Source organism: Piliocolobus tephrosceles, chromosome 21 (assembly GCF_002776525.5).
Source record: "Piliocolobus tephrosceles isolate RC106 chromosome 21, ASM277652v3, whole genome shotgun sequence".
Taxonomy (NCBI): domain Eukaryota; kingdom Metazoa; phylum Chordata; class Mammalia; order Primates; family Cercopithecidae; genus Piliocolobus; species Piliocolobus tephrosceles.
In genome coordinates, this window is record NC_045454.1 from 46,794,099 (window position 1) to 46,809,402 (window position 15,304).

At 55.7% G+C, this 15,304-nt stretch overlaps 3 protein-coding genes across 6 annotated transcripts in view; 1 reads left to right on the forward strand and 2 right to left on the reverse strand.

The window, feature by feature from the left end:
* The window catches only part of RANBP3 (RAN binding protein 3), a 62,743-nt gene extending 58,797 nt beyond the window's left edge, over window positions 1-3,946 (forward strand). For all 4 annotated transcript variants that reach the window (XM_023186745.2, XM_023186746.2, XM_023186743.3 and 1 more), the window contains 3 exons: window positions 1,448-1,590; window positions 2,112-2,298; window positions 2,438-3,946. In XM_023186745.2, the coding sequence (XP_023042513.1) occupies window positions 1,448-1,590; window positions 2,112-2,298; window positions 2,438-2,481 (374 nt within the window). In that variant the 3' untranslated portion in view covers window positions 2,482-3,946. The remainder of the gene's footprint in view (window positions 1-1,447; window positions 1,591-2,111; window positions 2,299-2,437) is intronic.
* Window positions 3,876-6,523, reverse strand: CAPS (calcyphosine). Its single transcript, XM_023186747.3, has 6 exons — window positions 6,004-6,523; window positions 5,791-5,879; window positions 5,609-5,715; window positions 5,358-5,535; window positions 4,947-5,153; window positions 3,876-4,874 (listed from the first exon to the last, which is right to left on the reverse strand). The coding sequence occupies exons 1-6, from the start codon at window positions 6,056-6,058 to the stop codon at window positions 4,773-4,775; spliced, it is 738 nt and encodes a 245-aa protein (XP_023042515.1). The 5' UTR covers window positions 6,059-6,523; the 3' UTR covers window positions 3,876-4,772.
* A 5,670-nt stretch (window positions 6,524-12,193) lies between these two features.
* Window positions 12,194-12,583, reverse strand: VMAC (vimentin type intermediate filament associated coiled-coil protein; the record flags this gene model as incomplete). Its single annotated transcript, XM_023186778.3, has 1 exon — window positions 12,194-12,583. A coding segment is annotated over one exon (390 nt), but the record flags the coding sequence as incomplete, so codon positions are not given.
* Window positions 12,584-15,304: the final 2,721 nt, after the last annotated feature.

The following is a 15,304-nucleotide window of genomic DNA, read 5'->3' on the forward strand; positions in this document are numbered from 1 at the left end:
GAGTCAAAGCATCTTCTGGCCTTTTCATAAATACGGGTTTCAGGCCCAGCAGTAACTCAGGTGGCCCCCTTGAATTCAGGGTAGTGTTCATGCACTTCGATCAGAAACACTGCCCTAGTCAGAACAGACAGGTGTCCCTGCAGGCTGGGACTGCTCTTTTGTTCCCCATGAATGTCTTTTTTTTTTTTTTCGAGACGGAGTTTCACTCTTGTTGCCCAGGCTGGAGTGCAGTGGCGCAATCTCGGCCCACTGCAACCTCCGCCCCCCAGGTTCAAGCGATTCTCTTGCCTCAGCCTCCCAAGCAGCTGGGATTATAGGCACCCACCACCAAGCCTGGCTAATTTTTTTATACTTTGAGTAGAGACAGGGTTTCTCCACGTTGGTCAGGCTTGTCTCAAACTCCTGACCTCAGGTGATCCGCCCACCTCGGCCTCCCAGAGTCCTGGGATTAGAGGCATAAGCCACCATGCCCCGCCTTATGGACATCTTGTGTTTTTCCTTTTGTCTCATGGAAATGTTCAAATGTCAGTGGAAGGAGAGGGCATGGAGCGCTGAGCCCCCAGGTCATCCCCTCTGCCTGGGTCATCAGCCTGTAGCCCCGTGGCAGCAGTGCCCTCCCCAGCCTCAGGGAGAGCAAAATCACCCCTATCTGTCTCCCACTCGGCCTCTGAGGTGGGCACCTGGGCTCAGGGAGATCTGTTTGCTGAGCCAGGGCAGGGGGACAAGTTTCTGACCCTCTCCAGGCCTGCTCCAGTGGGGAGAGGCAGCCAGCAGGAAGATAGGGGCTTGGCTGAGTCCGTGGGGTGGGCCCAGGCCTGGTGCGGGGGTGTTCCATCCTCTAGAGAGTAAGGCCCTCCCATTTCCCTCCGTAATCTGCTGCCCTCAGTCCTCTTGTCCCCTCTCCATGGAAGCGCTAAGCTGTGGTCCTACTCTGCCTTCTCCTAAGGAAACCAGAGGGCAGGGCTGGCCCACTCGGGAGAGGCCAGTCAGGAGGGCGTGGACTCCCACGGAGGCCAATGTCTCACACACACAGGAAGCACACACACCTTGAGTATCGGTCCCTGCCTCCCGCAGCCCACCCCGTGCTCCTGTCTCATCCCCCCTTCTCCAAGGGAACTGCCATCCTGGTGCCCCCTTGTGTGGACCAAACACAACCTCCCACAAACTGCATGTGGCCTCTGGCCACTAATCTGCAGCACCAGCCTGTGCGGCCACCCACACTTGCGGCCTTCAGTGGTCCGGCTTGGGGAGGAGGAGCCCACCCCGGGAGCAGGTGTGCCAGGGCTGGCCTCACGGAGAAGTCTTGCTCTGTGGGTAGGTCCTGGGAGGATCTTGGGCTTTTGCGCGGTGATGTTGCTTTCCCTCTGGACTGGGTTGGCTCTCAGAGCTGGCTGTTTGGGAGGTGGCCGGGGTGGGGGCCAGGGCTGAGTGGCCTTGCTGGTTGCAGTGATGCGGACCCAGGGGAGCCTGCGACTGATCCTCAACACCAAGCTCTGGGCCCAGATGCAGATCGACAAGGCCAGCGAGAAGAGCATCCGCATCACAGCCATGGACACCGAGGACCAGGGCGTGAAGGTTTTCCTGATCTCGGTGAGCCAGCCACGCGGTGCATCTGGGACCCTCATCCCGCCGGCTATGTGGGGGTTCCTGGGCACACAGATAAGCAGGACGGTGGGGAGGGGAGCAGGGAGGGGCCTCAGGTGCTGCCTGGGACACCAGAAGCACGATGGGACCTGCCAGTCCCAGCCTTCAGGAATAGAGATCATAGTCCTCGTCCCCTTCTCACCCCAGAGAAGCCGCTGGGGTTTGGCTGAGGGGTTGTGATGTGTTCAAGGCCAGAAGCCCTGTGGGGCGGTCACCTCTGTCCTGTGTCATGGTGTCACAGTCGAGTCCACCAACCCTGACCTCTGGGATACTCCCAGCCACCTGGGAGTGGTGGCATCCTTTCAGGGAGGGGCCGGCAGGCCCAGGGCCTGGGGCCAGTGGCCTCCCCACAAGGCCTTGTGGCAGTGTCACCTCTGAACCTTGGGACTTGGGGCACTTGTGTTCTGCAGAAGACAGGAGAGGGTAGGACTGGGGTCCGGGGGTCTCATACCCTCCTCCCGTCCCAGGCCAGCTCCAAGGACACAGGTCAGCTGTATGCAGCCCTGCACCACCGCATTCTGGCGCTGCGCAGCCGTGTGGAGCAGGAACAGGAGGCCAAGATGCCCGCACCTGAACCTGGGGCAGCCCCGTCCAACGAGGAGGATGACAGCGACGATGACGATGTCCTGGCTCCTTCAGGGGCCACTGCAGCTGGTGAGTCTGGTGGTCCCTACCCTGGGGGGATAAAAGGAGCTGCCCACCATCCTTGATCCAGTGCTGATCTCCTGGCAGGGGTGGCCAGACCTGGGAAGTGCGGGCTCCATCCTGATGCAGGGCTGCTGCTTCCCTGCAGGTGCTGGTGACGAAGGGGACGGGCAGACGACCGGGAGCACATAGCGGCCGGGAGCCCGGCTGCACACCAGGCTGCTGCTTTGTCCGTCTGTCCGCCCGCCCACCCGCCCCCACCCCGCAGGCAGCGTCCAGGTGCGGGGCCGGGAACCACACACCCCGCTGGGCCGGCCACAGTCTGGACCCGCACGTCCTGTTCAAAAGCAGACTCGGGAACTGCCTGAATGTGGTTTGGGACATGAGACCTCATCATATTGATGAGCGAAACAAACAAGAACATTTCCTCCCTCCCCTCCTTCGAATTGAAATGGCACATTAAGACTTGTCACGGCTTCTCACTGGGACTGGAGACCTCGTTCCTTCACCCTGCGTGTCGCCAGCCTCTGGGTCCAGCCAGAGCCCCTGGCTTCTCCGCTGCCCACACCCTTCCCTCCCTGCTGCGGGGCCCCGCCCTTGTGGGGAGCAGCTGGCCCTCTGTCCCTGCCCGGGACTCCCCGACGACAGTCCTGGGACCCCCGCCCAGCCCGGGGACTGCTCTGAGTGTAGACACTGGGCCCATTGGACATGCCGTTAACTACTATCTTCATTTCCCACTTCTCCTCTCTGATTGGGGGTGTATATTTTACATCTTTTTTTCTTTTTATTTTCAAAGGCTTTGTTTTGGTTTCTTAGGTTAAGATGCTCTCGAGCGTTGAGCAGGCACAGCTCCGTTGAGGTCCCTGTCCCCGACCTGTGGTTCTGGCCTCTGAGGTTGGGGGGTCACTTGTTTCCCACCCCAGGTACCTCCAGGCTGAGTCACGGGGTGATGAGGATTTGGGCCCTGTCTGTCCTAGGCCTGGAGAGTGCCTATCTAGGAAAAGGTCACTGGACCTGGAAGGGTCCCCAGGGTCCCCGACTCCTGTCTCCATCTGTCACGTGGTTCACCATCATCAGGCACCAGGCGCAAACTGCTTCCCGCTGTTGGCCACCCCTTCCCCAGCCGCAGGTGTCACTGCCCCCAGAACTGTCCAGGGCCAGGGGCCGCTGAGAGGCAGAGGGGTACCCTCACCAGGTCTTGGTGGAAGAGCCAGGGGGCTGGTCCCAGAATAGACCGTCTCACAAGCACGCAGCACACTGGAGTGGACGCCTGTGCCCACCTGACCCTGGGGTGTGGCCAAGAGCCAGCTGGCACCACCCACCTAGGGAGGCTGAGGAGGAGGTCCCCTGGGCACAGGGCCTCTTTGGGACTTCAGAGGAAATCTCCCAGCCCCACCCTCGGAGGGTTAAGAGAAGACCTCCTGCAGCTGTGCCGCCCACACCTCTAGGTCGCCAGAGCCCTGGCCCACAGCCCCCAGCAAGCCTGAGCCAGGGAAGAACCAGAGGCCCTCCCGAGAGACCCAGTCACACGTCTCTGCTTTAAGCCTTAGCCAGCTAGTGACGAGTACAATGAGATAACGCCCATGTGTTTTGGAACATTTATGTAAGATTGTCATATGAAATGTATTTGGGAACTACATTAAACTTTTAACTAAAACCCCAGCCTCTGCATGCACCAGGGGCCTCAGGAAGCCCCTGATCAGGAATGTCCTCCACCTCCCCGGGCCAGGACCTCCGGCAGCCTGGGGCCTCATGCTCCCACCCCACGTGTCACCAGCACTGGAATCCAGCCACAGCCCTGGTCTCTCCACCGCCACCCACACTTTAACCCCAACCCCCGCTGCAGGGCCCTGCAGGTCTTCTGCCCCCGCCCAGGGCTCCCAGCCTCGGGCTGCTCATGGGAGTGTAGACACGGGGCTCGCTGGACATGTGAACTGCTATTTTATTCCCCACTGCCATCTTCTGATTGGGGGTTGATGTTTTACAGATGTTTTTCTCAAAGGCTTTTTTTTTTTTTGGTTTCTGAGGTTAGGATGCCCCCTTGCCTGTCGCTCCACACATGGGCAGGTCCAGACTGCCTTCCAGGATAGCCTCCACACACGGCCTCCCATCCGGGGTCACCTGGCTTCCTGGGGGACGTGCAAGGGAGGGGGTGGGGGAGCAGCAGGCTGGGTGGGGGGATCAGGGGACCTTGGCGGGGGCATCCGCAGGGGCTGCAAGGCCTCAGGTCAGCATGGTGTGGGTGGGGACAGTTTTTCTCCCTGGGGTCCTGAGCCAGTGAATTGTGTTAGGACCTTTGTCCCACCTCCCCCTGGTGGCCCAGCAGGGACCTGGTCTAGCCGGTCCTGCAGCCTCCATTCCCCCACCTGCCCCTCCCCGCTCTGTGGTGTGGCTGCCCGGGAGAGAAGAGGCCCAGGGAAGGGAGGTCTCCAGCGGGGGTGGGGAGTGACAGGCCAGGGCAGCAGGGCTAAGCCTGGAGCTGCTCACAGCTGCCAGGCACTGGTCATCATGGCCACGAACTCCTCATCTGTGTTCATGGAGGCACTCACGCCGCTGTAGTAGTCCTGGAATTCCGCCAGCGTGACCTGGAAACGGAGGGCCGTGAGGGGGCGGCCCAGGAACTGCCTGGGGAGGGGACCCCCTGCGCAGACACCCACCTGCCCGTCCTTCTCAGAGGAGTCGAAGTTGTCCAGGAAGCGGCGCAGCACCTCGTCCTCCGTCCACTCCCCACTGCGCACCTTGGGGTGGGCACGGCCACTGTACACCCCGCGGAGGTCATCCACCGTCACTACGCCGTCCCCACTGCGGTCCAGCTTGGCAAATGCAGCTGCGATGACTGCCTCCCGGGCCTGGGACATGGGGGGCTAGGACAGGAGGTGGTGACTGCGGGTGCTGGATAGCAGACCCAAACCCCCAAGACCCCCAAGACACTGCAGAGCACCGGGGCTGTCACCCCTAGCAGGCGCCTCTTAGCAGCTCTTGGGGAGGAGTCCCCTGTCTCCACATCACAGCATCCTCTGTCGCCTCACGCCCAGGCCACACGCCTTGACTGCGAGGTGGGGGCTCACCCGCAGCGCCCGAAGGAACTCCTCCAGATCCAGCGTCCCGCTGCCGTCGCGGTCCCACCTTCTGCACACACCCTCTGCCTCCGCCTGGTCCAGCACCAGCCCGAGTTTGGCCAGACCCCGCCGGAACTCATCAGCGTCCAGGGATCTGCTCCCGTCCCGGTCTAGTTGGCGGAAAAACCTGGGGACAGGGGACACGGTTGGAACAGTGGTCTCAGGGGCCAGGGTCAGGAAGGCGAGAGGGGACAGCTCACCTGGCCAGGCCCTGGATGCCTGAGGCCCCGCGGGACAGGCACTGCGCCCGGAGTTTCTCCATGGTGGCGTCCACAGCGTCCATGCTGGGTCTGGGCTCTCTGAGCAGCTGGAAGGGAGAGAGGTCAAAGTGGGGACTCCCGCAAGCCCACCCTGGCCAACTGCCCCTTGTTCAGACGCTCACCTGGCCTGCGTCTGTCCCAGAGTCCTGCCTGCCGGGCCTTCTGTTAGCTGTGCCGTGCCTAGGGAGACTGTTGCTAGCGGGAGGTGCCTCTGGAGACGGGGCGGGGCCCAGCTGCATGAATGCACTGTGCTAGCCGACAGTGGATGGTGGGGGAGACGGGGAAGCGAGGGGAGGGGAAGGGGAGGGATGGCTGCACCCAGCCTGACTGCTTACTTAACTGCCAGCCCCATAGGGCCTGGGACACAGCCAGATCCCTGTGGCATTGCATCCCTTCCTGGCTGCAAGGAGGAGGGGCAGGCCACTGCCCTGCAGGGGATGAAATGCCCTGGGTGGAGACAAGTCTGTGGTTAGGGAGGCTTGAGGCATGATTCCCGTGTGACCCTGGTCAGGTCCCTTTCCCTCTCTGGGCTTCATGGGGGCTTCGCAGCCCCAGCCAGGGCTGACAAAATTGCTGAGGAATCAAAGTTCAAAAAGGGCCCCAGGTTCTGACCAGCCACAACGGCTCATGCCTGAAATCCCACACTTTGGGAGGTCTAGGTGGGGAGGATCACTTGAGCCCAGGAGTTTGGACCAGCCTGGGGAACATATAGAGACCCCGTTTCTATTGTACAACAACAAAAAAGCTCCAGGTGGGCTGGGCACGGTGGCTCACACCTGTAATCCCAGCACTTTGGGAGGCCGAGGTGGGCAGATCACGAGGTCAGGAGTTCGAGACCAGCTTGACCAATGTGGTGAAACCCCATCTCTACTAAAAAATACAAAAATTAGCTGGGCATGGTGGTGGGTGCCTGTAATTCCAGCTTCTCAGGAAGCTGAGGCAGGAGAACCTCTGGAACCCGGGATGTGGAGGTTGCAGTGAGCCAAGATCGCACCACTGCATTCCAGCCTGGGCGACAGAGCAAGACTCCATCTCAAAAAGAAAAAAAAAAAAAAACCCAGGTCCTGGGGCCTCAAGACCTCCTGCCCAGGCCCACCTCCAAGGGTAGGTCCTGCAACCCCACAGGGACTGAGCTGAGCATGAGGAACACCTCTGCTCACTGCCCCACAAGGCTTGTCACTGGCGATCGTTAGAAGCCAGTCCCAGGACTTCTGTCTTTACAGATGTTTTGTTGTTGGTTTTCAGGCCTGAAATGTGACTTAGTGGGCTCGCTCCTGACAAGGTGGTGAGCCAGAGGTTGTGACCCCAAGTGGAGGAGCAGCCCTGATCCCGGACATAAACCTCAAGGGACGAAGCCACCTCACCGAAGGCCTTCAACAGAGACGTCGGATATACCTGTCCGCTAAGGTGGGTGGGTTTCCCAGGACTTGCAACATGGGCCCTGTTTGGGGACCCACCATTCCCCCGGAACTAAGAATCATCAATCAGAGCCTTCTCCAAGCCTGGCCTTACCTCGCCCACAGCACAATTATATTGTCAGAAGTTGCCTTGCCTGAGCGCAGTGGCTCATGCCTATAATCCTAACACTTCGGGAATCCAGGGCAGGAAGATCACTTGAGCCCAGGAGTTTGAGACCAGCCAGTGCAACATAGTGAGACCCCCCATCTCTACAAAAAACACAAAAAATTAGCCAGGCATGGTGGTGTGTTCCTGTAATCCCACCTACTTGGGAGGCTGAGGCAGGAGGATTGCTTGAGCCCGGGAGTTGGAGTCTGCAGTGAGCTAAGATTGCATCACTGTACTCCAGCCTGGGTTACAGAGCAAGACCCCGCCTCTTAAAAAATAAATAAACTGACCAGGCGCGGTGGCTCACGCCTGTAATCCCAGCACTTTGGGAGGCCAAGTCGGGCAGATCATGAGGTCAGCAGTTCGAGACCAGCCTGGCCAACATGGTGAAACCCTGTCTCTACTATAAACACAAAAATTAGCCAGACACGGTGGCTCATGCCTGTAATAACAGCACTTTGGGAGGCCAAGGCGGGCAGATCATGAGGTCAGCAGTTCGAGACCAGCCTGGCCAACATGATGAAACCCCATCTCTACTAAAAATACAAAATTAGCCAGGCGTGGTGGTACCCGCCTATAATCCCAGCTACTCGGGAGGCTGAGGCAGGAGAATTGCTTGAACCTGGGAGGCAGAGGTTGCAGGGAGCTGAGATCGCGCCATTGCACTCCAGACTGGGGGACAGGAGCAAGACTTTGTTATCAAAAAAAAAAAGCCAGGCACGGTGGTGGGCGCCAGTAATCCCAGCTACTCCAGAGGCTGAGGCAAAAGAATCACTTGAACCTGGGAGGCAGAGGTTGCAGTGAACGAAGACCACACCAACTGCACCCCAGCCTGGGCAACAGAGTGAGACTCTGTCTCAATAAACAAATAAATAACTTAAAAAAGAGGTCAGGCGCAGTGGCTCACACCTGTAATCGCAGCACTTTGGGAGGCCAAGGCGGGCGGATCACTTGAGGTCAGGAGTTCAAGACCAGCCTGGCCAACATGGTGAAACCCCATATCTACTAAAAAAAATAATAATAATAAACAGCTGGGCATGGTGGTGCATGCCTGTAATCCCAGCTACTCGGGAGGCTGAGGCAGGAGAATCACTTGAACCCTGGAGGCGGAGGTTGCAGTGAGCCAAGATCATACCACCGTATTCCAGCCTGGGTGGCAGAGTGGCAGAGTGGCAGAGCCAGACTCCGTCTCAAAAAAAAAAAAAAGAGCTTGCCTTTGGAGTCTGAAACCAATCTGTAGGTTACAGGCAACCCGGTGTCTTGATTCAAGCCACCACTGATGTAACATCATCAGTTTTATGAGAAACCATGGTGACATCTGGCTGCCAAAATCCTGAGGGCTCACTACAATCCAGAATTATTTAAATAGGCAGAGAAATACTTTCATGTCTATGAGTGTTACAAGCAGCATTTTTTTTTTTTTTTTTTTTTTTGTCTGTGTAGAGAACTATAAAATATAACCATTATTGAAGTGCTGTTTTGGCATCTCATTTTTACATGTTTAGTAAGGATTTCTTGGGAGGCCAATGCAGGAGGATCACTTGAGGCCAGGAGTTCAAGACCAGCCTGGGCAATGTAATGAGACCTTATCTCTAGAAAAAATGCAAAAAACTCAGCGAGGCATGGTGGCATATGCCTGTGGTCCCAGCTACTTGGCAGGCTGAGGTGGCAGGATAGCTTGAGCCCAGGATTTTTTTTTTTTAGAGGGAGTCTCCCTCTGTCACCCAAGCTGGATTGCAGTGGCACAGTCTCGGCTCACTACAGCCTTCATCTCCCGGGTTCAAGTAATTCTCTTGTCTCAAACTCCCGAGTAGCTGGGATTACACGCATGTGCCACCACACCCAGTTAATTTTTGCATTTTTAGCAGAAACGGAGTTTCACCATGTTGTCCAGGCTGGTCTCAAACTCCTGGTCTCAAACTCCTGTCCTCAGGTGATCCACCTGCCTTGGCCTCCCAAAATGCTAAGATTATAGGTGTGAGCCACTGTGCCCAGCCGAGCCCAGGATTTTGAGGCTGCAGTGAGTTGTGATCACACCATTGCACTCCAGCCTGGGCAACAGTGAGACTTTTGTCTCTCTCAAAACAAAAAGAAAGAAAACAGAATTTGAGCAGTAACTTCCCCCCAAACTGAAAGTGGCCCTGGCCCTCCAGACCTGGAGTGTGTTCCCTTCACACCTCTGGGCCTCTGGTTTTGTTGTTGTTGTTTGTTGTTGCTGTTATTGTTTTTTGTTTTTTCTCTGAGACCGAGTCTCACTCTGTCGCCCAGGCTGGAGTGCGGTGGTGTGATCTCCACTCAGTGCAGCCTCCGCCTCCCGGGTTCAAGCAATTCTTCTTGAGTAGCTGGGATTACAGGTGCCCGCCACCACACCTGGCTAATTTCAGTATTTTTAGGAGAGACGGGGTTTCACCATGTTGGCCAGGCTGGTCTCGAACTCCTGACCTCAGGTGATCCACCCATCTCAGTCTCCCAAAGTGTTGGGATTACAAGCGTGAGCCCCACACCTGGCGTGGGCCTCACTTTCCACAGCTGTAAAATGAGGACAAAGCCTATGTCTACAGGGAACTCGAAGATTAGACGCAATCGGTGTAGAGTGTGCTTTGCGCATGCTCCCTAGATTCCACCTGGCCCAGCAGGACCCTACCATGAGGCACAGATAACACAGAGGGCCTCCCTCTTGCCCCCAAGCCAGGATGAAAGGATGAAGGACCCAGGCCAGGAAATCATCCGGTTTATTCTTGAGCGCGGACAGGCCCCAGCCTGCCTTTCCTTTGTACAAACAACCCCCCTCCTTGTTCATCCAGAGGAGAAAATGGGCCCATTGTCACTGCACTGAGGGGTCACTGTTGCCAGGCAGGCAGGCAGGCGCCATCCTGAGGGCCGTGGGTGGCCTCCGACCTTTCTGGTCTGAAACAGGCTGTGCCCCTCGGCGGTTCCTGGTGTGACAGTTCCCTGAGTGAGGAGGTGGGGGAATGGCTGGCCCCGAAAGGCACAGGAGTTTTCTCCTTTCCCTGGTTTGACAAGTAAAGCACCCTGAATGTCTTGGACTAAGAAGGACAGCGCAGAAACAAGGAGTTCAAAAATAGATTCTTTAGGGCGTATAAAAAGGAGACAGTTGTGTGCTACAAAAGCTAGGCTAGGGCCGGGCACGGTGGCTTACCCCTATAATCACAGCACTTTTGAAGGCCGAGGCGGGTAGATCACCTAAGGTCAGGAGTTTGAGACCAGCCTGGTCAACATGGTGAAAGCCCCTCCCCCCGTCTCTACTAAAAATACAAAATTAGCCGGGTGTGGTGGTGGGGTGCCTGTAATCCCAACTACTCTGAAGGATGAGACAGGAGAATTGCTTGAACCTGGGAGGCAGAGGTTTCAGCGCGCCAAGATCACACCACTGCACTCCAGCCTGCATGACAAAGCCAGACTCCATCTCAAAAAAAAAAAAAAGCTAGGCTGGCTCGAGGGGGTCTCATCACGTCAGCAGATGTACTAGGGGTCCCCTGGCTCCCTTTAGGAGCCCACAGACCCATCCTGTTCTTCCTGGGGTATGTCAGGCACTGGTGACAAACAGAGAACAAGACAGACAAAAATTCCTGCCCTCATAGAGCTTACACTCTGATGGTAACAAGTTCAGTAAAGAAAATAAAATGAAGCTGGATGTGGTGTGGTGGCTCATAAGATCGCTTGAGCCCGGGCAATATAGCGAAAGCCTGTTTCTACTAAAATTTTAAAAATTAGCCAGGCACGGTGGCGCGTGCCTGTAATCCCAGCTACTCAGGAGGCTGAGGCAGGAGAGTCACTTGAACCCAGGAGGCGGAGGTTGCAGTGAGCCGAGATGGCACCGCCGCACTCCAACCTGGGTGACAGAGGGAGACTCCGTCTCAGAAAAACTTTAAAAAAATAAAATAATTAGCTGGGCATGGGGACACATGCCTGTGGTCCCAGCTACTCGGGAGGCTGAGGTGGGAGGATCTCTTGAGCCCAGGAGTTCAAGGCTGCAGTGAGCCATGATCACACCTCTGCACTCCAGCCTGGGCGACACAATGGGACCTTGTCTCTGTAAAGAATAAATAAAGATAAATTTGTCTTTATTGGCTGGAGCCTCCCAATTCTGGTGTGGGATAGAAAACTAAGAAAATGCATTAGTCCTGGGATCGGGGCCGCTTCAGTAGGAACAAGAATCAGGGCAGCTCCCCGCCCCCCACAAAAAAAGGAGAAAAACTCAACTAATGGGGAACTTGATACCATTTGCATTCACCAGACAGAAAAAGAGAGGTCTCAATTCAGGTGCTTCAGGGGCCAGACAAACTAAGAGAGGTAAGACCAACAGAGGCCAGGCACGGTGGCTCACACCTGTAATCCCAGTACTTTGGGAGGCCTAGGCAGGCAGATCACTTGAAGCCAGGAGTTCAACACCACCCTGGTCAACATGGTGAAACCCCCATCTCTACTAAAAATACAAAACTTAGCTGGGCGTGGTGGTGCGCATCTGTAATCCCAGCTACTTGGGAGGCTGAGGCAGGAGAATCGCTTGAACCCAGAAGGTGGAGGTTGCAGAGAGCCAAGATTCCACCACTGCACTCCAGCCAGGGTGACAGAGTGGGACTCTGTCTCAAAAAAAAAGACCAACAGAAACTCACACCCTGGCTAAAGAGGGTGCCCTGGACTCCAGGCAAGCATGGCCAAATCTTGCCAGAAATCCAGATCTTTGTGTTTGCATTACCGGGTTTTTAGCAAGGGTGACTGATTCAAAGTTTAAAAACAAACAAGAACACTTCTGTGTGGGTTAAACGTCTGCATCTGGCCTGTGGGCCTATTTGAAAACTTTGACTGTTTAGCCCGTTCTGATGCTTAGACAGGACTGTGGCTCTGCCATTGGGTCCCCCTGCAGGACGCTGGTGACTCCCAAGGACATTGACAGCAGTGGCTTTCTGTCTCCATTCTGGAATCTGCATTCCGGGCTCACACTGTGGTCCCAAACACCGCAGGCTGGAGGTGGTCCCTGTCCGCCTCTTCCCCAGTGCTATTGGCAAGGGGTGGACCAGGCCCACCGGGGGATGGGTGGCCGGGGTCACTGGCCGGCACGGGCCCTAGGCGCTCAGCCTCAGCCAGGGCAGCCAGCAGCCCGGCCAGGGGTGGTCGGCGGCGGCAGATGTCCTGCAGTAACTCAGCCCGGGGCTGCAACTGCCTAATGAGTTTGTCCCTCTGGTGCACGGCGGCCTGCAGGCTGTGGACAGTGGCCTCTGAGGTCATCAGCTGCTCCTGGAGTGTGGCAATCTCACTGGCAAGAAGGCAAGAGGAGGTGATTATGGAACTGAGGACCACAGCGCCTGTTCCTCCCTGCTCCGGACCTCATCACCTTTGGGGTCCCACATTCCTCACCACTGCCTCAGGGTCCTCCCTGGTTATGAACGGAATGTTTCTTTGTTTTTACTATTATTATATTTTACTTTTTTTTTTTTTTTGAGATGAAGTCTCGCCCTGTTGCCCAGGCTGGAGTGCAATGGCACAATCTCAGCTCACTGCAACCTCTGCCTCCAGGGTTCAAGTGATTCTCCTACCTCAGCCTCCCTAGTAGCTGGGATTACAGGTGCCCACCACCACGCCCGGCTAATTTTTTGTATCATCAGTAGAGACGGGGTTTCCCCATGCTGGCCAGGCTGGTCTGAAACTCCTGACCTCATGATCCGCCCACCGTGGCCTCTCAAAGTGCTGGGATTACAGGCATAAGCCACCATGCCCAGCCTATTATTATAATTTTTGCGACAGAGTCTCGCTCTGTTGCCCAGGCTGGAGTTCAGTGCAACCTCTGCCTCCCAGGTTCAAACAACTGTCCTGCCTCAACCTCCCAAGTAGCTGGGTTTACAGGCATGTGCCACCATGCCCAACTGATTTTTGTATTTTTAGTAGAGACAAGGTTCTGCCATGTTGGCCAGGCTGGTCTTGAACTTCTGACCTCAAGTGATCCACCCGCTTTGGCCTCCCAAAGGGCTGGGATTATAGGCTGAGCCACTGCACCCGGCCTGAACTGAATGTTTGTCTCCCCAAAATTCATATCATGAAGCCCTAACCCCAACGGGAGGTGTATTAGTCCATTCTCACAATGCTATAGGGACATACCTGATACCGGGCGATTTATAAAGAGGTGTAATTGATTCACATTTTCACATGGCTGGGGGCAGCCTCGGGAAACTTACAACCATGATGGAAGGCACCTCTTTACAGGGCAGCAGGAGAGAGAGAGACCAGCAAAGGGAGACTCCCTTATAAAACCATCAGATCTCCCTGACTGATTGATTGAGACGGAATCTAGCTCTGTCATCCAGGCTGGAGTGCAGTGGTGTCATCTCAGCTCACTGCAACCTCAACCTCCCGAGTTCAAGCAATTCTGCTTTAACCTCCCTAGTAGCTAGGACTGCAGGTGTATGCTACCATGCCCAGCTAATTTTTTTTTTTTTTTTTTTGTATTTTTACTAGAGACAGGGTTTCACCATGTTGGCCAGGCTGGTCTCGAACTCCTGACCTTAGGTGATCTGCCCGCTTCAGCTTCCCAAAGTGCTGGGATTACAGGTGTGAGCCATTGCTCCCAGTCATCAGATCTCGTGAGAACTCACTCACTATCACGAGAACAGCATGAAGGGGAAACTATCCCCCATGATTCACTTACCTCCCACCAGTCCCTCCCACGACACGTAGATATTACGGGATTACAATTCAAGCTGACATTTGGGTGGAGACACAAAGCCTAACCATAGCAGAAGGGTATTTGGAGATGGAGCCTTTGGGAGATGATTAGGGTTAGATGAGGTTGTCAGGGTGGGGGTCTCTATGATGGGATTAGTATGCTTATATGAAGAGATACAAAAGAACTCCCTAGCTTTCTCTGCCCTGTGAGGATGCAGAGAGAAGCCAGAAATCTGCAAGCCAGGAAGAGGGCCCTCGCCATAACCTGACCATGCAGGCACCCTGCTCTCGGACGTCCAGCCTCCAGAACGCTGAGAAACAAACATCTTGTTTAAGCCACTTAATTTATGGCATTTTGTTTTTTTTGTTTGTTTGTTTGAGACAGAGTCTCTCTCTGTCGCCCAGGCTGGAGCGCAGCGGCGCAACTTCTGCTCACCGCAACCTCTGCCTCCTGGGTTCAAGCGATTCTCGTGCCTCAACCTACCGAGTAGCTTAGGACTACAGGTGCATGCCACCACACGCAGTTACTTTTTTATATTTTTAGTAGAGACGGGGTTTTGCCATGTTGGCCAGGCTGGTCTCAAACTCCTCAGCTCAGGTAATCTGCCTGCCTCAGCCTCCCAAAGTGCTGGGATTACAGGCATGAGCCACTGCCCCGCCAGTTTATGGCATTTTCTTATGAGAACCCTCATTGCGTCCCCTCACTCTTCCTGCAGTTCCTTCTTTTCCAGTATCTTTCCCCATCTATTCTTAGTAGGCTCTTCCTCCGGGAAGCCTTCCCTCTGAGACCCCTCAGAGCCCCATATGCCCCTCCATCACAGCCCTTAACCACCGATGATGTAACTGCCCAGTGACATGTCCGTCTCTCCACTGGACTGTGGACGCCCAATGGGCAATGCTGAGTAGGTCTTACTGATGTGCTCCAGTACCCAGCATAGTGCGTGATACACAGTAGGGGTTCAAAGAAGATGAATGGATGAGTGCCTGGCACACAGCAGATGCTCGGTAAAAATGAATGAATATGTCCAATTAGCTCTGAATTAATAGTTCCCACCTGGGCCCCAGCTCCTCCCACCTTCCTGGGTGCCTGTCTCATCTCTTTCATCCTCAGCTATCAGAAGGACTCTTCAAAAATGCTGATATGGGACAGCATGGTGGCGCACACCTGTAATCCTAGCACTTTGGGAGGCTGAGGTGGGAGGATCGCTTGAGCCCAGAAGTTGCAGGCCAGCCTAGGCAACACAGTCTGACCTCATTTCTAAAGGATTTTTTTTTTTTTAAATCAGCCAGGTGTGGTGTTGCACACCTGTGATCCCAGCTACTTGAGAGGCTGAGGAGGGAGGGTGAGACTGTAGTGAGATGAGATCGCACCACTGCATTCCAGCCTGG

Bases quoted from the DNA above. Each gene is read 5' to 3' on its own strand.
- CAPS (XM_023186747.3), bottom strand. From the start codon at position 6,058: ATGCAATGCCACAGGGATCTGGCTGTGTCCCAGGCCCTATGGGGCTGG. The intron at 5,880-6,003 runs GTAAGCAGTCAG...CCCCGTCTCCAG, and splicing joins CCTATGGGGCTGGCAGTTAA to AGGCACCTCCCGCTAGCAAC. The intron at 5,154-5,357 runs GTGAGCCCCCAC...CTCCTGTCCTAG, and splicing joins AGTTCCTTCGGGCGCTGCGG to CCCCCCATGTCCCAGGCCCG.